This window comes from Camarhynchus parvulus, chromosome 3 (assembly GCF_901933205.1).
Source record: "Camarhynchus parvulus chromosome 3, STF_HiC, whole genome shotgun sequence".
NCBI classification, from domain to species: domain Eukaryota; kingdom Metazoa; phylum Chordata; class Aves; order Passeriformes; family Thraupidae; genus Camarhynchus; species Camarhynchus parvulus.
In genome coordinates this window covers 42,402,808-42,429,833 of record NC_044573.1, presented here as the reverse complement: position 1 = coordinate 42,429,833, position 27,026 = coordinate 42,402,808, and the positions used below count along the sequence as shown (strand labels likewise).

The 27,026-nt window shown below is 36.3% G+C and overlaps 1 protein-coding gene across 5 annotated transcripts in view; it reads left to right on the top strand.

The window, feature by feature from the left end:
- The window catches only part of SIPA1L2 (signal induced proliferation associated 1 like 2), a 125,191-nt gene extending 102,480 nt beyond the window's left edge, over nt 1-22,711 (top strand). For 2 of the 5 annotated variants that reach the window (XM_030945094.1, XM_030945092.1), the window contains exons 16-23: nt 1,072-1,296; nt 3,233-3,386; nt 5,326-5,545; nt 12,264-12,395; nt 17,768-17,821; nt 18,787-18,910; nt 20,541-20,622; nt 21,472-21,618. In XM_030945094.1, the coding sequence (XP_030800954.1) occupies nt 1,072-1,296; nt 3,233-3,386; nt 5,326-5,545; nt 12,264-12,395; nt 17,768-17,821; nt 18,787-18,910; nt 20,541-20,622; nt 21,472-21,618 (1,138 nt within the window). Of the gene's footprint in view, nt 1-1,071; nt 1,297-3,232; nt 3,387-5,325; nt 5,546-12,263; nt 12,396-17,767; nt 17,822-18,786; nt 18,911-20,540; nt 20,623-21,471 lie in introns of all 5 variants that reach the window. The other 3 variants (XM_030945091.1, XM_030945095.1, XM_030945096.1) reach the window with 3 other exon arrangements.
- The last annotated feature ends 4,315 nt before the right edge of the window (nt 22,712-27,026 follow it).

Here is a 27,026-nt window from a genome sequence, read left to right as displayed (position 1 = left end):
GAAACTGCATTGCATACCATCCCCCCAGATTTACATTATTCTGATGTATGCTTTACAGTTTTGCTGTTGAACAGCATTTATGATTGATTTTCAGCTTTTCTTTTTGTTACCAATGAAACATCTGCATGGTACATCTGTTGTAAAGCATGTTGAAAGTACACTTTTATAGATGGTTGCCTTTATCTTCCAGTTCCCATTTTATGGTGACTTTGAAATTGAAGCTTTGGTCTATGTGTTAACGTTTTTACTCTGTAAAGGATAGAAGGAAATTGTTTGTTCTTCTTTCCCTCTGATTTTCCTGTTTTCAGTGTCAATCAGTACAGGAAAATAAACAAATAATATCTTGAGTACTGATTTACTTATATGCTTGACATGAGTAAATTTGTCTTCTATGGTTATTCTGAAGAAATTTATTCTTCAAGGCAGTGTTTATTTCGTTTATTTGGAATAGGTTTTAGAGTCTTCACTAAAAGTATGTCTTAGTACCTACTGGTGCTATTACTCATAATAACAGGGGTTGTTAAAATTATCCAGAGGATTGTCTTGTTGAACTGAAATTTACTTCTGTTAAATTTGCTGGAAATTTAATATTAGTGTGTGTGATTGAAAGGCACAGCCTAATCTTGCATCAACTGGCAAAATTATTGTGAAATGGAAAAGCACACAGGTTTTATGATTAGGGAGATATTTGAGTAATTTCCCTATGTAGTTCTTTATGTAGATGTGTGTGTACATATTTACTTAAAATTTCACACACAAATTGAATATATATATATATCTTGGATTTAGGCTTTTGGTTTTGATTCACATCAGTTTGCATTGGCATTTCAGCAGGCTGAATTCCATGCATTGTTTCTTCTAGAAACTCATCACAATTCTGTTTTCAAAGAGCTTTAATGTGTACACAGTTGGTGTGTAGAAAATTACTGTGCCAATTTTGCTTCATTGATTTTAACCTTCAGAAAAACTTAACTGTGGGAATTATTGCTGCATACCAGGCAAAGCGTTTCTGATTTGTTGTTGCACAGCATATTTAATTTTTCCTTTTGTGTGTTTGGTTCACTTTTCCAGTGGGTCACATCACTCAGGAAGCCCATCCACACACTGCTCTAAAAAGAGTGGCTCCCTAGATACCTCCAAAGTTTATATAGTGTCACAGAATAGCAGTCAACAGATGTCTGGGTCGATTTCAAAACCCTACCACAGACAAGGAGCAGTGAGTAAATATGTCATTGGATGGAAAAAATCAGAAGGAAGTCCTACACCTGAAGAATCTGAAGTTTCAGAATGTCATGAGTAAGCACTCTGTTTTACTTCATTGGGGGAAGAAGGGTAGTGAAAACCAATTTTAAAATAGGATAGAAAAAAATTACAAATTCTGTTTTGCCTTTAAATGCTCAGGGGTTTTTTCTGTACCTTTATGTATCTAATGAAGCTTAACACTTGAATAGTCCATGAGAAATGTGTTGTTCTTAGGTGGAAGAAAAAGGCTTGAACTCAAAGGAAAACATGCAGTACCTCAAATATAGAGCGATAATACTTTCACAATGGTGCCTCCGTAATCAGTAATGTTTGGATCTGCTGTTTAAAGCTAGCCTTGAAATTCCTGCTGGCTTCAAAATCATCTTCATGGACAATGTATTTGTTGTTTCTCAATAAACCATAGCCAGTCACTGTCTATCTCAAAAAATTGACAAGATGACATGCAGTAATGTATGTAACATTTATAATTGATATAATGTAACACTTTCAAATGTTAAATTTGGATTATTCTTTGTTTAATGGGAATGGGTTATTTTTATCTAATACCTAATTTTGCATATGCGTGCATATTTATGGCAAGAGTAATATTTAAAAATATATGCTAGAATATATATGCTATGAAATGAATCTGAAGTTAAACTCTTATATTCATAATTTTTAAAGACATTACTACCCTCCTGTCCTGGTTATATGTGTTCCTTTGTGTTAACAGAGGGATGATCTTGTTTCTCTCCCATTAATTAATGTTTTAATTACATAAATTGTTTGGACATAGTAGTATTTAAATTATAGTGGGCTAACTTCAGGGTTTCCCACAAATTTTTGGATTTTGAAATCAACGAACTACTGAAACAATGTCTCCTTATTTTGACTGGCAGCCTTAAAATAAAATTGCCTAATGAATTGGGATATTTAGACTAAAAATTGAGAAATTATCTTCAAGAGATAGTTCTGTTCAAGAACTATTAATTGAATATGACAACACTTCCTATATCAAAAAATATTTTCAGATTTTTCCATGACATACACAATTCCCTCACCTCTTTCTTTCTAGGAAAGCTCTCTATATCAAAGAGAGGAAATATCTCTCCAAGGATAATTATGTTGAAATAAAATAGCATCTCTAATTAGCAGTGATGATGAATATCAGGTCAATTGCTGAATGTTGTGCCACTGTAGGTTATAATTCACTGAGAATTACACCTTACCATAGCAAAGCTTATTTTCTCTCTGCTGAAGACAGTCACTAATGAGGCTGCACTTGGCAGAGAGCAATGGCTTCCAGTGTGTGTTGTCTGTGAGTTGCAATCTCCAGTTCCTTCCATTACATTCAGCCTGTTAAAGCCCTGTCTCTCCTTTCTCACTGGAAGGAGCTGAAGGTTAATAATTCAGTTTGAGAGTCTTTTGTTGACTGTAACTAGATTTTTATGTGCTGATAGTTGGAGAAGACACCTTTTTAATTTATCTAAATAGCTTTATGAAATTGCTTATAATAAAATATACTTACACCGGGCAATTGATTGCCAATACACTTCAAACATTGCTGTGATGACCATAGTAATTTTGCCAGATTGTGAAGCTGGATGCAATATTGTACTGTAAAATGTTGGGTTTTTTATTTGCTATGGAAGTCAAAGTATTTTGTTGTGAACCGTTGGAAATGTTGAAAAAAAATATAACCTTTGTATTGATAGAGAAGTGTGGTGTGTAAAAAAGAGAGAGGCAAGCTAGGAGAAACAAGGATTATACTTTTTGAAATTGTTCTTTAGAATTCCTAAGCTCCATTTCTCAGTGGTTTAAGAATTTCATTTTGTACCCACAAACAGCTTCATAAAGGTTAAGCAACCAAAAAAATTTTCTAAACAGTGTGCTGTGTCAGAAGATAATTCTAACAACTTTCACTTTGACAGAAAATGATTGCAGTCTTTCAAATCCAATTTCTTGCTAAAAACACCCATTTTCTCAACAGAGTGTATGATGATATTGATGCTGTGTCTGCATCGAGTCCACTCCAAACTTCTGTCAGGAATGCTATTGTTGAAAGCCAGCAAATCTTGTCCAAAGAAGATTTTCTGAAGTTGATGCTGCCAGACAGCCTCTCTATGGAGGAAGGGAGAAGAAAGGTTGGCTACTTCCTCTGGCTCTATGTGTTTCAGTCTTTCAGTAACCTTAGAAATGGGTTTCTGGTATGCCCAAAATTGCTATACAGAATGCCATATTGTTTTGTACAAGCTAAGTTTATTCTATGGGGATGACCATAAGTCCCAAAATATAATTTCCCACTAGGATGGGAAATGTTTGTTTGATGATTATTTATAAAATCCAGTATTTGTTTAAGTATGTCTTTGCTTAGCTTGACCAGTGTAGGTTAAGCAACTTCATTATAATTTGAAAGATTAAAAGTGACATTTTCAATGAAGGAGGCCTAAATTTGTACATCTTGTGTGATATTAGAACACATGAATAAAAGTAGCCCACTTTCCTCTGCCCTGTAATAGTACCAACAATTTGCTAGAAATCTAGATCAGTTTCATGTGGGTATCAGTGGCAGCTGCTCTGAAGGCATAATTGTCAGTGCTACTGGAGAGCCTGGGTCTAATCCTTATAGTATGAAGACAGTTGATAGAGCTTAATAGTTCACAGTATGTGGATAGTGATCTTAAAATTTGCTGCTTCCCAAAGTAAATGGTTCTGAATGCTATGCTTAATGTGGAATAAAGAACAAAGCAATTAAATTACTTGAGATAATTGTCACACTTCCATATTAAGCCAATGTTCTCTTAACCCACTGTGTTTATACAATATGCTAAATAGCATAATCATCATGTCTGAACAAAAGTAGCATATGGGAACCTTCTAAATGCAGAGTTGAATTTAAAATTCAGATAATCTATATTTTATAATATGAGGTATGTTATGTGTGCATTATACATGCTTTTGTGGGTCATGTCCTAGAGGTTTTTATGATTTATGATTGATACAATAATTGGAGGGGTTTTGTGAAGATTCCAAGAACTGCCAGTGTTTCTGGCTGCCTAAATAAGAATCAACTAAGAGAGAGGAGATGTGGCTGAGATAAATGACTGCTATCCTTTCCTCTCCAAGGCACCTAAACAAAAGTTAAGTGAGACCACAAGGAGCCCCAGCCACAGGAGTTGACAGTGTACAGTCTGTGGCTATGCCTTCATAGAGGATAATAATCTGGATATTGGTGAGCCAGTTACCTTTGGCAGTGAAGTCAGAAATGAATATGTGAGATTCCATGGTATATTCAGTGTTTGCAAAAGCTGTTCCTCTTAAACATTTGTTCTGCATAGGAAACATGGAACACACAATTAATCACAAAGGAAACGTGTAATTGTATGCAGGACAAACCAGTAGAATAATTAAAGCTTTGATTGTGCTTTGTAGATGTAAAGAAAAATGTATTTGCAGTGCTGAGAAATAACTTACAAAGTGGAATGGTCCAGCTTTACAATACAGCAGCATCTTGTTTTACTGTAGATATTTGGGTTGTGGTCTAAGTAACTTTTTGAAATGCATAAGCAGTTTTCACTGAACCCTGTTACCCTCTTTTGTGATATCAAGAGAGATGCAGTGTTTCAAGTAATTTTTGTCATCCAATGAATTATGTGGCAGCATATATCAGTTCAGAATGCTTAACAGTAAAGCATGGTCATTTCAAATTAAAATCAAACAGTTCTGTGTATAGTCTTGCATACATATAGCCAGAGTTGGTAACCTCATACATTTCTGTAAAACATTGCTGTCATAAGGCTATGAAGTTTTCATTTAACATTTCATGATTACTAAAACAGCACAGTATCTGATTAATTCATGGTGATATATTCCAAAATATTGAGAGGAAGCCTGAATATCCAATTCAGTAACTCTTTTGAGGCCCCAGTAGATCTGATATGGCAGAAGAAATCTCTGATCTTCTATATTAGTTCAAGAATTCCAGAGTGCCTGTCCAGGAAAACACTCCCAAGAGCTGATGATAGGGATATGATTCTATGAATCACTTCAACCAGCAATATGTGTTCTTATTTTTATCTTTAGTTTTCATGTTATGGAAACCTTTCCCCCCGGAGGACGCTGTACCGCACGCTCTCTGATGAAAGCATATGTAGCAATCGAAGGGGATCTTCCTATGCCAGCTCTCGGAGCTCAATGATAGACCAGGCCTTGCCAAATGACATCTTGTTCAGCACTACTCCACCATACCACAGCACATTGCCTCCCAGAATGAGCCTGACTCCTGGAATGGGAAATCTGAGAAGTAAGTCATTGTCGCTGTCATTGCCGAGTTTGGAATATTTGTAGAACACTCAAACGAATCACCAGGTATTAAGTGAGATTTTACTTTTAAGGTGAAATTAAGAAATGTCAATTGACTGTTCTAGTTATCCTAGTAAAAAAATATTTGGTCAGCGGTACATGCTCATGCTTGCTATTGTTTCATATTTATCATGTTTGGAGACAATATTCACTTTACTTTCCAAAGAATTTTCATGAGATCACTGATAGGCAAAAGCTTTATCTGAAGATATTTCTAGTTATCATTTTATTTTCCAGTGGTGACCTAATTAAGCCAAGCTGACCTGTTTTTTGTTGTTTTGTTTTTTTATTTTATATGCATTTGAATTATTGAAATATTCACAAATATATTTGAAATAATAGCTTAATGGAACAGTTTTTATTTAGATGATCCATTTAGTAACATCTTAAAAGGAAATGTACAATAAATGTTCAGTTTGACTTCTATTTCCAAATTGAATTTGCTGGTACTTTTTTAACATACTACTAAAAGCTTTACAAATGACATTTCATTTTTAATGGCAGAAGAAGAGTAGTCTGAGGTGCTAAGTTAAAATTATTTTATGAATGTGATTTTTACTTGTGAAGTTTTTGTATATGAGACCTTTATTATCTGCTTAGCTTGCAATAATTCCAGGATGAGCTATGAAGTTTGTAGTAATTTTAAAAAAATCAAATGAAAAGCCCAAATCAACACAGATAGATATGTATATTTAGGTTAAATATCTATATTTGTTTACTTAATAAGAGTGAATTGTTTTTTCAAAAATGCTGAATATATATGCTTTTCAGTTAGTTTAGGCTGGCGTATAGGGGACACCTGGAGTTGACATGCAATCTGGAAAAAAACCCTCTTTTCTTTAGCTACTCTAATTTTGCATCACAGCTGACTGCAATTTAAAAAATGGACCCTGAAGTCCATAGTTAAGAAGCCGTGGGTGAATTTCTTGAAAGCATTAAAGACATTTTAGGCCCATGTCCAGGGAGAATGCAGCCAGATGATTTAAAAGAAATAGCAATAAAAAGGGCTCTGTCATTCATCATGTCCTTCAGCAACTAGCAGTCATCCCCTAACTTTGAGAAATAAGCTTCATATACAAAACACTTTTCTAGTTAGAGTGGCCTCAGCCATGAGACCAAGTTTTGATCACTAACCACTGGTTAATTTTGAATTGGTATCTCAGACAAATGCTAAATTCCTGCCTCGGGTGGGCATGCATGCTTGGTGTACCTTTTGCCATTCTAAAAATAATCTTCTATCACAGTGAAACTATTTACTATAAATTTAATCTGAGAGGATCCTATTCCTTCACACATAGCAAATGGAGATCTGTTTTGTTTCTCAGGAGATTAATTCAGTGGATTTTTGTAGTCTATGAAGGAGCTGTATAGTATACAAAGTTAGGCATCCTGATTGTATTTTCTTTTTTTGTTTTTCTCTATATTAGGCCTTGTTTTTTAGAGCCATTTCTTGTGCATGTAAACATGCAATGAAATCAAACCTTCAGCTTGCTTTTCTTCAGGAGATTGGCACAAAGCAATTAACTGTGTACATCCAAGCTTTATGCTGCTCCTCCAGCAGACATATTTTAGTGAGTTTTGTATTAGTTCTGTCTTAGACACCTAATATTTCATTCTTGCTGCTTCTTAGATACAGAAAGTTAAATATACACATATGTAACTGGAAAAAAACCCCATTAAATCAGTATCCCGTCAGTCAAAAACTGATCCAAGGCAATTCGTGCTGTTTTCATATGCAACCTCTATTTTCTGCTTCTGGTTCTGTGTTTTAAAAGTGCTTATCAATGCCAGCTATATAGAATCTTTTGTGGTGTTTGTTTCAAGGATGATTTGATTGGTTATGTGTAATTACTCTGAAATAAAACACATCATGGCTTGCCCACCTATGTTTCAAAAATAAGTTTAGTCAGTATCTCCATATGAGAAACTAACTTTGGCTCTTTTTAGGAAGGTTTTATGTAGTCAGTGCCTAGTAGGTATTTACATTCTACAGCAGTGATGTGAGAGGTTTCTTTTTCATTTATAATTTTAACATACGGTTGTGGTTTCAGATATCAGGATTCATATCCTGTCATAGTAATGTCTTTTGTGTATGATCTCAAAGCATTTTAATTTTACTGATATTTAATGTTTATAGATATCAGTGGAAATAGCATGGTTTTGGCTGAAATCAATTTTAGAAAGGTATATTCTTGCACATTATCCAGCATGAAATACTGTGGCAGCACCAAATCTCATGAGGCCCCTCTAGCAAGGCAAAGAGTGTGATTAATAGGTAAGCAAGGCAGCACCAAAACCAAAGAGTAATCGGTGACCCTGAAGGCTTTCAGTTTACTGGGAAATCAGAATTATGAGACAGAATGACCACACAAATAAAGAAACAGAAACTTCATGTCTGTGTGATTTTGACTGGGAGAAGATAATGGGAAAAGTGAAGCTATAGGGCTTTTTAATTATTGTTTTATCACTGGGGAAGTGACATGAAAAAACCAATTGCTTTCAGTAAAGCCTGAATTGCAAGGTCTGACAGTCCAGTGCTGTTGATTGCAAACAGTACACAAATGTGGAAATATTAATTTAATTTTATCTTATTTTTAAATGAAACCAGAAAGGAGAATTTGTGTAGGTAAGAACTCTGTAATTTTGGAGACATTAGGGATTCCCTGACTGAGACAGTGCTGTTCCTACTGAGTGATTCTAACATGCAGTTGCAGGTACAAATCTATGCCCTTCTTGAAAATTCATGGCAGATGAATGAGCAGGGAAAGAATTAAAACAATGAGAACCACTGATACTGAAGGAGTGTAATAACTTAAGTGGGGAACCCAGGGAGACACATGGAGACAATCTCATTTACACATCAGGCACTGTGGTCCACTCTGTCATGAAGCACAAAAAGAAAGGGGAAAGAAAATGCCCTAAGTGATAAAGTGCCAGGATGTTCCTGTGCTGTGAGGAAAGGAGCAAGATGCAGAATAGTTGCAGTGAAGAGGGTCATAAGGAAGGGAATATTTTAAAGTGGTATACTGACAAACTCTGAAAGTTCTCAGATTACACATGACATAGGGAAAAGGCCGCCAGAAGTGCAGGAAGTGTCTCTGCAACTATGTTCATAGATGAAAGTCTTATCTACAAACTGCCTTACTGCCCATGTTAGCTTCAATCCAAAACTAAACTTGTTGATAAGAAGCAGTATTAAAATGAAAGAGCATCACTGTATATTGGTGATGTGCAGTGGCAGGAGTTTGGAAGTCAGTTTGTCAGCAAGCAGATCAAGGCTGTTGATTAATTCAGACAACCAAAGGAGAACATGTTTGGTGTTATCTGTTCTCACACAGTGAATGGTTCACCTTACTACACCATGAGGCTGTCTTCAGTAAGAGAAGGGAAGGAAAAAGTGGTTATCAGGAGCACATGTGCATGAGAGCCTATGAGCAGCCTGGTATCCTTGAAGCAGGGCAACCCTGGGCAAAACTAAAGAAGGGAAGGGTTCAGCAGGCAGATTTTGTTGCTTAAGAGGACTATAGAGATATAATTAATGATTGCAGGAAAGGAAAACAGACATCCCACAGAGTGTGGGATTTACATTTCTGTGAGATTTGATATATTTCTTCACCTGCAGCTGCTTTGGAGAGAATTTACTTGTTAAATGACAAGTCTAGTTTGAAGCAAGGAGTACTTAGCAGATAGTTTTTTCATTATCTACAGTCTCTGCATTAAAGTAGTAGTCCCAGCTGAAGCAGGATAATTGTCTTGGAAGTAATATAGGTTAAGTCAGGTGAATCCTTCTTCTTTCTGCATAACTAGCTACTTTTTGAATATGGATGTATGTGGGACCAATAACCACCAATTTCAGGAGCTGTGTTGGAAACTGAACTGACCACATAATTTTAAAAATAGGGACTCTTGATAGTGCTTTATACTTTTATGCATCAGTAATAAAAATAAATAAAATTCCTAAGTGTAGGAAGTGACACAACTGAAAAGACTGGAAACTACAAGATTAATAATTTTATGCCAAAAGGAGTACAACAAATAAAATAATCTTTAAAACTGAAGATAACACTGAAAATGTTTCCTCAAAGGAAATTGTGTTGCTTCAAAAGTCAGTCTTGTGCACAGTAAAGTAGTGGCCTATTAGATTAGGCGTGTCCTTCTGGACATACAGAGGTGGGAATGCTTAAGCATCACTTGCCACCTTTGCACAAATCAAAAAGGGAAAGAGGCAACAGCTGCTGATGTGGCAGTCCTACACAGACAGAGTAAAGCAACAGCAAGGTAAAGAGGAGCAGGGAAGAAATGCAAATACAGGAGGCTACAAATAATTTATCTCACCCAGAGCACTCCTAGAATGCAAACAATATTCTCTGAAATTCAAAGGCACCAAGGCCTATGTCATTAGAGCTCATGTTTGGTGTTTTTATTCTTTTTCTTCTTCCCCTATTTTGCTCCCCCATTGCAGAAGAACATCATTTATGTCTTGAAAATGAATTATTCTGTGGTGGTATACTTGTGCCTGTTCAGTTATTCCACTTAGACTTTCAGCCATCAGCATGAGCACTTGCATTTTCAGAGCTATCAATATTCAAATCTCTACTCTGGCAGGCTGTCTGCAGTTGAGTGGCTCTGTCACAGGGCTTATGCAGGACTGAATAGGATCCACCCTGAGGTGAACTTAGGTTCTCACAGAGACAATGCATAATGAAGGATGACTACTGGTGAATATATCACTCCTACACTTTAATTTGGAGAGCTGGCAGCATCGCGCTAGGAGCAGGCTTCTTCCTGACAGGTTTCACAATCAGCCTCTCAGGCTGATCACACAAAAGCAAGGGCTGTCCCTTAGGGCCTGCCTGCTGGTCTAGAACCAAAAGCTGGCTTGCCAGTCTTTCAAATAAGGTATTCTGTCTATTTACACAACAGGGATGTATGAAACATTTGTACTTGCACAAATAAGGTTCTCACCATTCCCAAGTCATATACAGAATCTCAGAGGCTGCTCTGACTTTCAGCTTTCAATGTATTTGCACAAAGGCAGCCTTAGGTAAGGTTTTATGTATGTTTATACAGAACTGAAAATAAAATCTTAGTACAGATATATGAGTAGAATATATGTCTATATTATATTTCCCATTTCATGTAACATCCACTTTTATGTACCAAGAGTAGGTATTTAGAAGGACATTTCTACAGTTTTGTCAAACCACTTCCAAATGTAATGTAACAATACTGCATCTTTCATAAAAGTGTAGAACAAGATAAATTCCACAGTAAAGAGAATTTCAACCTCTTCTGCAGGGACTCCTAGTTTTTGACAGAGGATTGTAAGCCTCCTTCACTTTCTTTTTCCTCATATTTTGTATTATTTTTAAGCAAGGTTTCTGCAAAGAATAGAGCATATCATATGTTTGAATCATTGCTCTGTGCAGTGGAATGCTTTGTAACAGCCTACTGTCTTTGGATTTTTAAATCAGAATCTTTAAGTCAAATGGACATTCATTAATATCAGGACAATGACAGCATGCCATTTCCTTAAATGCTAATGTATCTTCAACTTGTGTGAATGCATTTCTTCCTTCATTGTTTTTTGTGTTTGGTCTTTTCCTGGGAAAAAATACTCATCTTCAGTATTATAGTTTAAATCACTGGAATGACTAGATGGAAATTTCCTCCTGAAATATTTGAGGAAAAATTACTATTTTGACCTTTTTGTTTCATTGGAGTGGATATGTTTGAAACAAAAAATCTCTTTGCCTGACTATACCATGTGATGAAATTATTATACTCCATTGCTGCCTTTATGGTTAAGATGAAATGTGATTGCAGATAATAGTTTTGGCTTATGATCAGTTTTAAGAAACTGTGTGTCTGTTCAGTATTTTTTTTAACATATTCACATTGATCAGAGTGAAGATTGCTATGGACAAATTAGGAACATGTAAAGATATTCAAGAAAATTATGAAAATTAGCATCTCCTATACTAAAATGTGTATTTGTAGTACATTCTAGAATGTGCATAACTGAGAGGTTTGTTTGAGCAGTTTATAGTGTATACATTTCATTTAATATATGATCTGTGTACCTTTTACAGTGTGTTATGGCTCACTCTGAAATCTCACCCAAGTCTTACATCCTCAGAGATGTTAAACTAATAGGGTAATATTTTCAATGTGAAAGGGAGATTTGGATATAGGCTAGAATTTACAAATGTATTACAAGAAAAGCTGGTGGTTTTTTTAATTGCTTCTGGAGCAGGAATATTTGTAGTTTCAGAGTAAAACTCTGCATATAAATATCTTTTAAGTTGCTTCACAAATATAATTTGGTGTATCTAGCAACTTTTCTGCTCAGTGCTCAGGTTTAACATGCTATGCTTTAGAATGGATGTTGCCTACTCACACAGTGTTCATATGAAAATGTGAGGGACATACCATGTGCAGTGGCACCAAAAAATACCCCTTAAAACTCTGCCATCTTACTTTGCCAACATTTAGAGATTGTTCCACCCCTACTGAGTATTGAACAGGAAAAGACAAACACAAGGGAAATGAAGATAAGCACTTTTTGCTTATACATTTTTTACAGATCATTATAGTAGCTTCAAAATTAATTGTACATAACTGTTAAAGGAAGACTAATTATTGTGTTTATTGTTTAGATGAATTCTGGTTCTCAGATGGGTCCTTATCTGATAAAGCCAAATTCAATGATCCTGGCCTGATGCCCCTGCCAGACACTGCCACAGGGCTAGACTGGTCTCACCTGGTAGATGCTGCACGAGCGTTTGAAGGTAACAGGAAAGTTTAAATAAAGATCAATGTTCAGTACACAAACTTTTTTTTTAATATATATTGTTTAGCCACATTTTGAATTACAAAAATCTAGTGTTTGCCTCTGTAGCCCTTTAGTTCTTTTGGCAATATCAATTCTCAGTGTGGAAGGTTGTCACTGAAAATTTGGGGTCTTCATGATACTCTCTATATCCATTTTAGATCCAATTCCTCCACTTTAGTGCCTAAGTTTCTTCTGTAATCAATTGCAAGGTCAGATCTTTGAAGGAGATTCAAAACAGTTTAAGTTAGCTGTTTAAAATGAAACTGGGAATAACAGAGAGTTTGTTGTTTTGTGTTTATAAACTGGCATGTGTAGTCCAAATGAAGTTGTGGTCCCTGTGAGTTTTCATAAGCCCTTGAAGACCAGGAGAAATGTACAGTGTATTTTGCAGTAGCAGGATTTGGGCTACAGGATACAAACCAGGTTTGCTTTATTAAATTATGGAACCAGATTAACCAAGAAAAAAAACCTCATCCACCTCTGGGAGCTAAACTTACACTTAATGTCTAAGCAGAGAAAGCAGGTGTTGGTTTGAGTGTTTATATGAATATACACATTTGAGTGTTTGTGTTTTGTTGTTTGAGAGGTGTTTTTTCAGTGCTGTCCTCATTAACTGGTGTTGCTTGCGTCACTGAATGTAATCTATGAATAAGGGATGACGTTACCACAGTCATCGTTGTGTAAGATACAGGTCTTTGTGAAAACTGTCTGTGAAGTTACTGTGAAGTTAGTGATTTGGATCTTTTTTAAACTTCTTTAAACCATGGAAATCAGTTTTCTATTTTCTGATTCCTTCCCAAAGTGTGAAGTGATTATAGTTCACTGTGACCAAAAGCTCTTCAGCACTGCTTGTTGCACTAATTTAAATGGCATTGTGAAAACCCAAAGCAACAGCAATGATTAGGAATTTGACGAACTGTATTATTTCTTGACCTGATGTGCATTCATTACTATTCAATACTACTCAAACATGGCTGTGGTAGCTGGCAGGAACTACTGTGACACTGAGAATCTTGACAGCTCTTCCCATGCATTCTGATGTTCAATTGCTCAGGGAACACCCTGCTATTTGTTACTGACATCTTAAACTACTGAAAAAAAGGTTTGCATCAGTAAATGACTAGCTCTGTAACTTTGTACTTGAAGAATATTTTAAAATGCTAAGAAAAATGTTGAGTTCAGCTGAGTGAAAGATCATTCTGTACCAGCTATGCTCCTCTATTTTTAGCTTTCTTTGAAAACTAATAGATTTTCACTCTTTTTACTACCTAGTATCATGATTAAAATAATTTCACTTTGGTAAGTGTTATGTAAGTGTAATTACATTTGAATTTGAGAATGAGATGTAGACCAATACAGCTAACCCACAGTACTGTATGCTAGGGAGGAAGGGTATTAACTTGTTGGGTTTTAATTGCAAATAACTTAGATATATCTGTAGATAATGCTGAAGAACTGATGGTCTGAGTTGTAAGATAGAAGCTCTTTATTATATGTTTTTTGGTTTATTGTAAGATTTTGAGTAGTAAATAATAATCCATTTTTGTATGAAGGAATAGAATTCTTTTCTGTTTAGGACTCTACAGTAGAGACATCTATGTATATGGTAGAAGATTTATACAATGTTTTGACTAAATTCATAGTGCTGCAACTAGAAACCTTTTCAAGGAATGGAATTTTTAAACCCTTATTCAACTTCATCCTATGTCTTGCAATTTGAAAGCAATTTTAAAAAGAATAACTGATAGGCATGTCATAAAAGATCACTGGAAAGGAATGTGTTGCATATGGATTAACAGTGCAGTTTCCATGTGTATTTCAATGTTGTTTACTTAGAAGCTGCTTCAACTTTCTATTTAAAAATAGCTTGGAACTACTGTTCTGCATTCCATCAATGTGAAAAAGAGAGTGGATGATTCTAAAGTTTGTCCACTTCTGAATATAAAACTGCTTTGATCTTTTTTTTTTAAATGGGTGAAAATGGGATCACATTTCATATAGGACCATATTAAAAAACCCAAAAAAGTAAACAAATACCTGCCTCTCCACTTTCAATGGAAAGGATCACTAAACTGATAAGAATTTTTTAATACTGAATCTGTGAAATTAGAGTTTTTCTCTAGTTTGGCTTTGCCAGCCTGATATTTTGAAATTGTGTTCTCTCCTAGAACTTATATACTTAGAAATTAAAATACTACTTAATTTTAATTTTTTCTTTGTATAATGTCTTTTCTTACTATCAGTTTATCAGGATTGCCAATCTGATTCCGAGGTCAGAGTTTTTCTCTTGTTATCTCTCCAGATTATGTGTTGACAGTTTATATAATTTGATCAGTTCAACATCCCTAATGTAGTCCTCATGATCTTTCATCTCTGTCTTAAGAAGCAATTGTATCTTGATTAATGTTAGACGTAGACTTTTTAGGTGCTTATATTGTTGCCATCAGTTGGATTAAGAATTAAATTAGTAGCAAGATTTCTGCTACCATCATCCGTACTCAGAGTTTACTTGTGGGTGTACCAAGAGCAGTAGTCTCATTTTTCACTTTCTTCCTCTCCTCAGAGGAAGAGCGGACAAGGCTGTTTATTAGTATTAGCTTTTATTCAGCTGAAGCCTTGATCCTGTGTAGAACAGCAGGTTTTAAACTGTGGCCTGTGAGGGTAGAAGTAGTTATTACTTTTGTTTTTAATTGAAAGTATGGTGGTAATGCTTTTCTCTTTGTCAGGATTTAATTTTCACTGCATTTGCTTGACAAGAACCTTTGTGCAAAGCTGAGTATTTACTTCAAACTTTTTCTGAAAATCTGTTATTCCTAAGACAGGTCTTCACAGTGTAATGGAGAGCTGTGCATGCATTAAATCCATAAGCTCAAGAAGCTGCAGGGGAAGGGTTTTTGCTTGAGCTGCCTCTGTGGAGGGTCAGCGCCCATAAGCTGCAGCACAGTGGAGCATTATTTTAACACTCTGCACTCCTTCCTTTGCAAGACAGGGTTTTGATGCTGATATTTCTCTGTTTTGCATGCATGCTAACATCAGTTCAGTCAGTAGCAAGGGGAATCTTCCCATTTCTACCATACATGGATAGGCTACTTCCAGTTTCTGTCTCTTATTTCATTGGGAAGTGCAGAGAGACCTAACCAGGGAGGAGTTCGCATGATGGAAATACTCTGTTGTGATGTTCCTGTATCCATCCCTGGAGCAAAGAATAAAAAATAGATAGGACTCTATGTGACTGTACAGCAAAAGAGGGAGGGCACTTGGGGTGAAAAAGAGGTTAAAGAACCAAAAAGAAAGAAAGCAAGCTCAACTGAGCAAAGATAAAGATATGGTGGAATAAATTGGAAAGCCAAATTTGAAAAAGGAGAAATCCCAGAAAAGACTAAGGGAAAATTAGAGATTTAATTTTTCAATTCTCTTTTTGCATTATTCTTCCAATAGATCTTCAAGTTAGGGAAGAAGAACTGGCTTTCAACATGTGTTGATGACTTTTTTGATCTTTTCCATGTTTTGGGGACAAAAAAGAGAAGCATTTTTGGATGTCCATAGCTGCTGCTGCAATTATAAAAGACAAATGACACAAATACAAATATTGAATATTGTTATTAGTAGAACTTTGTACTATTTGTTCTACTTCAAAGTGGGTTTATTATGCTTTAAAAAAGCTGATTAGTGTTTGATAAGTCATATTGTGAGCATTAAAAGCCTAAGATAGTCCTTCTGACATCCCTGTTCTTTAACATTGGTAGTTTCAGCTCCTGATTTTTTTCCAGGTGATTTTTATGAATGTCTACTGGTGCCAATCAAAATGCAGTGTTTCTTAATGCAAATTTATCTTTGCAGAAACATCTGTGCTATTATAATTAATGTTATTTTAATACTTTGATTTAAATTCTTCATAGCTAAATGTAATGCTACACATAATGAGAAAGAAGTGGATCATTTAGCATGACAGATAATTATTTTAACCAAAGTAGTGTGTTAAACTGTTAGAAAAAGAAAGGATAACAATATTTAGTTAACATTTGATGATTTCTAGGGCATGCATGTGTAACTCTTTTTGCTTCAATGCATATGTCAGTATATGTTTGTGGGTAGACTTTACCTTAACAATGAGAGAGTGGCTTCATGCACTATACTCATTTTAGCCTTTTCTGCTTTGAGTACATCAAAATTGCCTGGAGTTTTTTCTGGCCTCTGTTAGTGGTCTGGAACAATGAAAATACAGATTCAAACTCTTAGTGGTTACAGCTGTATGACTCTTTTACTGTAAATTTAAACATGAATTTTTGTCTCATCTTTGGTCTCACTAAGTCAGTTGTTTAAACTTTTGATATAAAGACCAATATATTATTTTCAAATAGTTTTCTGTGGGTGGACTCTCTTTGGAGTTTGGCAGGGACATCTCAGTTAAGAGTAAGAGCTCTGAGATTTACATGTATTATCTTCTGTTTAGTATGTACCTTTTGATTCAATTGAATGGGAGGGGCCTCTCTAATTTGGAGGAAGCAGAATCTAGGTCTACAGCATCATACCCAGAAATACACTTAATTTTTCTTTATAAAAACTAGTTGTTGTAATGAAAATGTTTATCGTATGAAGGTGAAATCAATAATTATCTGTGTTCTTCAGACTGTTTGTTTATACTGTCTTGTTTCTGGGCTACATACTGTGTTTGATCTGAGAAACAAAGTTTTATTTATCTGTACAAAGTAAATCTATTTATCTTAGTAGGTTTCAAATCTGCAAATGATGTCATTGATTATGTGTTTAAAATTATGTCCTTACCTTATTGTCAGCACATATAGAATAGTCATGTTCATGTTTGTTGAGATCCATCAGTAGTCAGAAATAAGGCTAAAAGCATGGGAAATGTGCTGCAATCTTTGATATTGGACAAAATCAGACATGCAACTTTTGTTCATTGTATTATAGAATGAATTGGCGATCTATGCTATGCTGAAGGGGTTTTTAAACCAACAAAGAGCATTTTAGTGATTTCCTATTTTTGTTTGGTAGAACTTGTCCTTCCTGTTTGAAGAGATCGGGCCTGTGTTCACTGTTTGTGTCCTTAAGAGTTTGAAGGATTGTCCTGTTATGTAGCCTGCCAAGTTGCCAGGCTGTGTCACAACACTGGGGTGTTGCTATCAGAGACATGGGGCGTGCACCTCGTGCTTACTGTGATGTTGGTGTTGAGTAGAAATGGCCTGGCAAGGCTGGGAGTGAGCACAGCAGGAACTGCACGGGAACATCCCACTGCTGCAAGGGCCACAGCTGCTCCAGTGGAGATGGACTCTGTTGTTTATAGGAACATTCTAAATCTTATTCCAGGTTTTGACTCAGATGAAGAATTTGGGCCGTTCTGTCATCAGACGCCGTTTCTAGGTGATGGTCTGGGATTGATGACTTTTGCCTTTTGTAAACTTTTTTTGATACTTCCTATGTTTGCACGTTTGCATGATAATGCAAGCTTTGGGCCTGGTGGGGTGGTACAGCAAGGGGAGAAAGGGCAAGGCAGGCATGTTGTCGCCAGAATTCATACAAGCCTACAGACATGGATTTTGTTTGGTAGAAATAAGCTAAATCAATCTCCACAGAATATGGATTTTGGTTGTTTTGTTTTTGTTTTGTTTTTTTTTTTTTTTCTTAAAGAAGACAAATTAAATCCTAATGAATGCATCATTTACTCCTGTTCTGTGCAATAATGATCTGCATGGCATACTTCTATTATGTGGTGACTGATGTATTTTGGCAACCACACTGTATATCCATAGGTAATTGCATCTGTGCTTGTTAGATTATGTTCTGGTGAAATTCAATGCAGATACTAGAGTGCTTTAGTAAATACCTGTAATAAAAAGTCAATTGATAAAAATAGTGTGTATTTATTGGTTTTCAAGTATGCAGATTACCATCAGCTTCTGCAAATGCTTGAGACAGTAAAGCAGTATGAAAAGAAAAGTGAAGATTTCTGGGGAATCTGAGGGCTCTAAGTCCATGGAAAAAAATGCAAACCTTTTTGCTGAATTATTACTGTCATTGGTTGTGGACCTGAATTCTGTAATGGTTTTCTGCATATTTCATCAAGACCAATTTACTATTCATATCAGCATTAAGTGGTCCAGACAAAACTGTCATACTGCTGATAGACATAAAAAAATTGCTTTGGGGTTGCCTTTGGATGCAGGTGTGGGGAAGCCAACTAGTTGGTGCGCACATCTGCTGGTTATCTTCAAAGCTGAGATGTAGAAGCCTACATCCATTTTTGCTAACTGAACCAGGATAATGGCTGTAATACAGACTTTTGTTTTGTCCAATTTTAGAAGTATCCTTATGTTACTTTTTTTCAGATCAGAGAGTAGCATCTTTTTGCACCTTGAATGATATGCAGCAAGCTCAGGGCTTGGAAGGAGCTCAGGAGTTACCTTTGGATGAGAGTCCTCCAGATGGAAAAGATTTTCTTGAGGATGCGGGGTATGTCAGAATTGAAGCATATTTCTTTCAAAATGAATGATTTTTTTCATTTTTATTATTTTAAGGAAAGATTTTCTCTTAATGTTGCATGTTAAATTGCCTGTATGCATGTTTCATGGCTGTTTGATGCCAGACTTGTTGCCTTGATTTATAAGTTCTTTGATTTTGAAAAATTTTGTTTCTTCAAATCAACTTCTCTCTCACTGCAACAGGTCTGGAATGCAGATCAAGGTTAGATGCAGAGTTCCAGATAATCAAATTTCTTACTGCATTCCTCCTTTACAATAATAATTTTTGTTACATTTATTTCTGTTTTCATTTTAATAGAACTCATAACAGGAGCTCAACTCTGTAGGATACAATAACCTGATTGGCAGCAAACATCTCAAACCTTGGAACAGGGTCTATCCTATCTTTGCAACTATTTGCTATTTGCAAACCTGTAATTTTTCTTTTATACAGAGGTAAATTAATCAAGAGAATCTGTAACAGAGGATTGCAGATTTTATGCCAAACTACCCAATTCTTCAAATTCTTCCCTGTGCTGTGAGAGAAATGATTCCTTTTTTTTCCCCTGATTCTCTAGCTATCCTGCTCTAAGGAGTATGCTTGTAAATTTAGAGATCATTCTTGTTATAGATTCAGCAGTATAATCTGTCCACCACTACACTTTAAAAGAAAAACACATCTTTGATTAGTTGTGCTCTTCAATTGTAGGAATGGAAGAATGGCAAATAGAGGAGAAAGTCTTCTTGCTTGTTAGACTATCACATTTTAATTTGAACCAATTTTACACAAATTAGCCTGCTTACACGGTAAAGCATATTTATTGTAATGACTTTTAAGTCCATATCTTTCCCGAGGCTAATGATCAGTAAGGACTGCAGAAGACTGTTAAAGATGTTCCCCTTTTAGCCATGGCAAACCTGTCAGATTTGTGCAATTGCATGAAGCGCTGATTCAGCTTTGAATGTAAAGCCTCTCTCTTCACCTGCTCTCTTCAGACACAATTACTCACATGATGGCTAATTGCATCTATAGTGTACATGGAACTGTCTCCCACAGTGCTCATTGTCATTCAGAAAACAGAAGCTATCTCAGTATTTTCCCTCAGTCATGCATTTGATTAACCTGTGGCAATATTTTATGTGTTTTGACCTTTAAACAAAATATTTGTGTCCATTAAGCCATAGGTTTATCCTTTACTGAAAATGACACTACTGCACGGCAGACAAAAGAACCTTTTACAGCTCTTTTGGTTTGCAGTAATTGCTGCTGCATCTTGCTTGAGATTAGCGCTTATCAGAAAGCAGCTTGTTAACCAATGTGCCTGCACACCATGGACCAGTGAGTGTGACATGCACTGTGAGGGTATGTGCAAGTCATTCCTAAAACATTGCTTCTTAAAATCATTGTGACTTCTGCCTGATTTGCATGAGAAGCAGTGCTGTATTTCAGATATTGCAGGACTGGATTTATGTTCTAGTAATAGTCTTTTACTGGTGCTGGTTTTGTCTCTCTTTTCCCATTATTGGTTTCCTTTGCTATTACTAAAAGTGTAACTCTGCTAAAGCTGGGAAGAAGATGTTTTTTCACTAACTCAGAGTGAAGGTAGTGGTTTACTTTACAGGGAACATGCTCCAAGTACTCTGACTGGAAAAGTAAACCAGCTGGAAGTCATCCTCAGGCAGCTACAAACTGACCTGAGAAAGGTAAGAGACCACAAGCACCATAACTGTTCCCCAGTTTTAGTAGTTTTATTTTTACACAGAGATCACCAAGTGCTTGAGAGAAGTACATCAGCTAAACTAGACAGGAGGACTCAGTGATTGCTCAGAGCACTGAGGAGCAGAAGGTCCTGTGGGAATGGTTAGGTGAGGAAATTGGCCCAAGGCTAAGTAGTTTATGGGTCTTTACTCCAAAACAACAGTCCTACAAATACTCATACCCCAGAAAAAAGGAAACACTTCATCTTTATTTATGGTACTTTGGATTTAACATGGGACAGGGATATGGATAGGTCACCATTGCTAAGTAGTTAGCACCCCAGTTTTGTCATCCTTGTTGCCTTGTGCTGCCTTGCTCATGTAGCAACGACTTGATTTGTGCCTCATTTGCTGTCAAAATTCTGAGCTGGAGATATTGCCAGGATAATAGAAATGAAGCTGCTCTTGGTAGGAAAATAATCATGTAAGGAAAAATTTTGAAATTCGATATTGTTCTTCCTTATTTGAAATCAATTACTTACAACTTGGGCTCTCACATATGATTTATTATAGCTAAAAGCTTCTTATGCTTTTAATGCTTAATTTTATTTTTCTTTTGTTAAATTGTGTAAATGCCTTTAATTTTACTATTAAACTAACATGTAGTTTTCTTTTTAGCTTGCAGTATTTTCTTGGAGTGAATTAGGTAGTTGGAGCATATTTGGGGAATTAACAGTTGTCAGAATGAATTAGGGAGCTCAACAAAATATAGCTGTTATGACTTGCATAGAAATATTAACAACAAAAATAAATCACAACTACTCACTTTGCTCAACTTGTATCTTTGTCAACCAGGAAAAACAGGACAAGGCAGTTCTCCAAGCAGAGGTGCAGCACCTGAGACAAGATAACATGAGACTTCAGGAAGAGTCTCAAACAGCAGCTGCTCAACTGAGGAAATTTACAGAATGGTTTTTTAATACAATAGACAAAAAATCCTAATGGCTGGGGCCCTGCAAAATACTTATTTGAACAACCTAACAGCTGTATCTTTGAATTAGCGGGGTAATAATTTCACTGTGTTCACAATCCATTTTAGGTGTTTCTGCTACATTTTCTGTCCAGCTTTATTCATCTGAAAAGGAGAGAGAACTGTGGCAACCTGTCTTTAAATTCATATGAAGAAAGCAGAGAATAGCAGATACTTGTTTGTGTGCAGATGAATGTAAAAAATCCTTAGTGTCATTTTAGACATTTTTAGAAGTTGCTCTGGCTGGGGCTTGCCTGAAGAGGAATATTTGGGGTTTTAGTTCCTGCATTTCAGGTGTGCTGGTGAAGATGTTAAAGCAATTTAAATTAGCTTGGGCTTCAGCATTGTAAGATAAAAAGAATAACCAGACGTATACTTTAATGTTTAAAAGGTGCTCTATTTTTTTGTATGTACAGTAGTTTTATTTCCACAGTCCACATTGTCATAGCAATAAGAATGGAGGTATAGTGAATAGTCACAGAGCTGTGTTTATAAAATGTTAGCACTGACGTGTTTAACACTAGTTTGGATGCAGATACATTAGAGATTATTTATTTGCAGGAACAAATGGTGCCTGAATATAAACAGTGTTCTGATTTTCTAAAAATACACATGCCTTGTAAATGGCTCACTGGGGTTAGCCCACTCCCAACTTCAGTTACTTTTGTATAGTTCATGTTCAGCTAAACAGCTACACTGCTTAACTATGGAAATCATGTATGCTGTGAGCCAGCCAATCAGTTGTACAATGCCAAATTTGTTTATCTTTGTACAGAAGCTTTGATCAAGTGTCTTGTATTTAACACCTTTATTTAAGCTTATTTAACCTTAAATTGTTGTTTTTATAAAGTTTGTTTTATCTGCACTATGGTGAGGTCAGTTGGTTGCAAGTTGTAATATTTTGAGCTTGCCAAGACTGTACGGAGGAGTTCTAGAAAATTCTAACAATTGGATGCTGCTAGTACACAATTGATTTGTTTGTATGCTTTAACATTTTTAACTGTTTAATTTGAAATGAACATACATCCTGCTTTTTTAATAAATGTTAAAAATCTAAACCTGAAATATTTGATCTTGTATTATCTGAAGTCATTGTTACCAGTAATAACTCAGGTTTCTGTTCAGCACGGTCCCTGAGCTCTCCATCCAGGGGCAGTTCAACCCCTCATAGCTGTCAGGATCCCTTGTTGTTGGGGAGGGGTTGCCACCATTATCACCATTATCAGTTCATTTCTTTGGTGTATCCTGTCCTGGAACCCAGGACTTGGCTTCCCCAGTCTGAACAAAAGCTGTTTGGGCTGGTCATAGGCATTGATTAGTGGCCTAGGAGAAAAAAATCCCGCTTTACTGACAAACACATCCTGGAGAAAATGTTCAAAAGAGGTTTAGTGTCTTCATATTTCCTTATATGTTAGTTGTAGCAGGAAATAACTTGCCCTCTTCTTGTGCCAGCAACTGGGGATTTGATTGCAGTGTTAGCATATGTGTACATATGTAACAGTATGTGTACAGTATTGAGCCTAAAGTCTGCATGAAAAAAAGGACACCTTTGCAAAATGAAATTAAGCTAATGAGCACATTTGAGTTACCCTGACGAAAAAAAAGTCCAAGACCATAGTTTTATCCCAGTTTCCTCCTGGCTGCTGAATGTGTTCAGGCAAACCTATGGAAAAATATTGAGCAATTAAAAAATATATTCAACTCATGCAACTAAAATTCCATGTCTATTGTTAGTGCGCATTGGCTGAGAAATAATTTATAAATGGAAGAAATGTCTGTCACTGCTGTAACAATTGTTCTGAGAGACTTTTCTTAGGAAAGGTTGTATATGGGCAAACAATCAAGCCATTGGTTACACTGAAATTTAAAAGACCATTTTGTACTGTATTTTTCATGAAAAACTCTGACTTTTACATACCAAGCAATATCCACTAAGCTGTATTAGCAGGGTAATTAGACATGGCAGTCATGTGTTACAGTAGCTTCTGATTTAAGCACCTTACAGAAGTCATTAGCAAACCCATCTGGCTGGAGACCTTGCCAAATACCAGTGCTGAACAACGTGGGCAATTTGTCTGTGAACACGTTTCTGTGAGGATTGGTCTGTTCCCTTCAAAAAGCTGTGCTAACAGAAATGAACTTCAGGGTAAGTTGGCTCTGAAAAACACAGGTTTGGGTGAGAGTTTATAGTCCAATATTCATTTTAGTTCTTTATCTCAGTTATTGAAAACCAGCAGTTACAACTACACACACAAAAAGGACTTTCAGTAGTTATTTTTTCTATTTTTCCCATTCAAATGAAAACGTTTATTTCCAAAAGTGACAGAAAGCTTTGTCTACAGAGCTCCTATTTCTTTTGCTGACAAAAGCAGTTGTGTTGGGGCACATGGTTCTTCTTTAATTAACGTTCACCATGGGAAAAAGTTTTTAGTCTGGCTGTTAGTGTTTTGATGATATGGGAATACAATATTTATCAGAGGCCATAATACGGTTTTGGCATAGGTAAAGGACGTTTAATTGGACATTTTAATTGACTGGGGTTTTTAAGAATAATCCTCTTGGAAGCATTGTACTCACAAAAAATGCCTGGTTTAGATACATGAAGCCAAAGACTACGTTTACATGAGGAACAAGTGTGGAGCACTAGGAAAATTCAGGGTGTGGCTAACCCAGATTTTGGAGATCTTTCAGGCTCTTCCTTGTCCAGTTCCATGACTGGATGCCTTTTAGTGGCTGAAATCATGTTGGGTTGGCTCTGTCTGAAGGCTCTGTGCTCTTAAGACCATTCCGTATGATCTGAAGCCAAGTAGTGGAGGTGATTGGGAAATTGACTTCAAAGATGTGTTTGTGATCTGAATTAAAACAGTAATGTGGAAATATTTAAAATATCAACAAAGCCCTCCCAACACAGCAAGCCATGCTATGCAGTACTGAGGGGCCAAAATCAAATACAAGTTGACGCAGATGTTTACTTCTGTAAGAGGGAAAAACACCAATCATGGCAAAATTACAAAATGTTCTGTTTCTGCCCTAGAAGTGACATATCAATATTTATATGCATATCTTAATTGAAAGGATCCTTATTGAGACATTTATCACAATGTGGACTGTATTTTATTATGTACAGTTTTTTTCTGAGGCCACTATTATAAACATAAGGGATAATTTCAAGTAATTTTTTTTTGTTCCTGAGAGGGTAGTGTATTTGGTTTAAGCGTGTGAAAGCTTTATACAGAAGCTATTTAAGTCCTCTGTGTGGTAGTCGATGTAAATTCTCAAAATAGTTCATCTTTTTTTGTGCCTAAAATCCAGTAATGTGGGACAATGTTTAGAATATTTGTAATGCAAACTAGCTAACTGTAGAACAGATGTTTAGGAAAAAAATTTTTCGTATGGAATAAAAGAGAATTGCTATGTGCATTATGTCGTTGCAGCACTTCTTGAGCTCTGTGCTGACTGGTTCTAATATAGAAGAAAGTCAGTGAAATTCAGGAATTTGTGTTGTATAATTTGAAGCCATCAGAGCCATTAATTATTGCCAAAACAAGTTATTCTTCATCCCATCGTCCTTCTTCTACAGCAAAGACTATAATATCTTTCAACTCAAAAGCAAATACAAATCTTGATCTCAGCTCTTTTCTCAGTGCACACAGCTATTTTTCCTTTGATTCCTTGCACTTCCTTTATTTCTGTCTTTCACCATACTGCCTTTATTCTCTCTCATGGAGAATCCAATGGTAGAAGGAAAAGTTCTGTATTAGGTGCCTGGTCTGGCCAGCCATAGAGTGGCAGGGCGGAAGTATTTTACTGGGTTAGCTCCACAGTGTCCACAGAACAGAAAGCAAGGCTGGTACAAAAATGTTGTAGGGAATGAAATGAAGAGACCAAATTGCTCATAGCCTTCTAATTCAGAAATCACAGGAAGGCATCAGATCTATTAGTGTTGAAATCCCATTTATTTTATTGACTTCTCAAGGGAAATTGTATTATGTCCTTTGTTTCATATTTTTCTGTCCTCCTCTTCCCATGACTATTTAAAAACTTCTTTCTATACATCACAGAATTACTCTAGTAGAGGTCATTGTTAAGGAAACATCCTAGTCTACCCATTCATGAGATTCCGTGGCAGTCACACTCCCAAGAGACTTTCACTGCTGGCACCAAAGCCCCTTCCCAAGGGTGGCTCCAAGAAGCTGACAGGTGCCCTGCTTGGCTCCCACACATGCCCCTCACACAGTCAGACCAGATTTCCTCACCAGTTCGACCCCAGCTTTCCCAGAACAGAATCCCAGATGTCTTGTTCCATTAAGCCATTTATTCACAGTGCACTATCACAGACAGAGCTTGAGCTGCTGCCAAAAAACAGCAGATGAGCATTTTCTGAACAAAGTCATTAAAAATTTTTAAAAAATTGAAAGTTACTGAATATGCTGGTGATACTGATTCAGGTTCCCATGTGTGTAGACATCGGCTGCAGGTGTTTAAAATCATTCTGAGGAGTGATCATGGGAAAGTAAGGAGACAAAACCATGCCATGTGAAAAAGTGGGATATGTTAAGTGCAGCAGTAGTAATCATGGGCAATATATTGACTGATGACCCTATGTCCAAAGACTAGAACTTTAAAATAATAGGAAATTTTCGCAACCTGTTTTATATTTTCTAAATCCACTATTTGGAACCCAGAAAACAATTGTGAGCTTACCTTGAGAAAAGCCATGTATTAGCCCTGACCAGAAACCTGGGAGAAGGTCTGCAAAACTCAGATAGTTATGACTGAATTTAAGCTGTCAGTGCTGTTTCTGCCTCTGCATAGACATTCTATTCAAGATGATGGATATTCCTTGCCCAAATCCAAGACACAGTGTGTCTTTCCAACGAGTAGTGGAAAGATGGCCCACTGTGTGTAAGACTAGAGCTCCAGGAAGTATATTCTAGCAGTAGTGCAACTTTTAGCTGTTTGTGCTGAAGGACAGATAGCAGACTGTCTGTCTGCTGCCACACAGCTTCTGGATTCATGGTCTTCCTTTTGTTTGATAAAAACTGAGTTTCTCAGTAAGGGGGTTCAGCAAAAACAAGCACAAAACAAAAAGCTCTTTCAGACTGTCTTCATTTTTTAGGAAATACATAGGGTTTTGTAAAGGTACAAACATCCTTTGATGTTCCTTTCTGTGTCTTTTCCTGTCAGAAGGTTTAGCAAGGAACTTCAGGGTGGCTCAATTCTTTAACAATTCAAAGCCTTTTTGAAATACTGAAATACTTGTGTATGGGTAGGAGGTCTTCCACACAAGCTCTAATTAATATACAAATATGTTCAGCATGCTTTCAGACTGTATTCAGACCAGAAGCAACTTTGCTTCCAGCGGGGGAAATGCTATTCC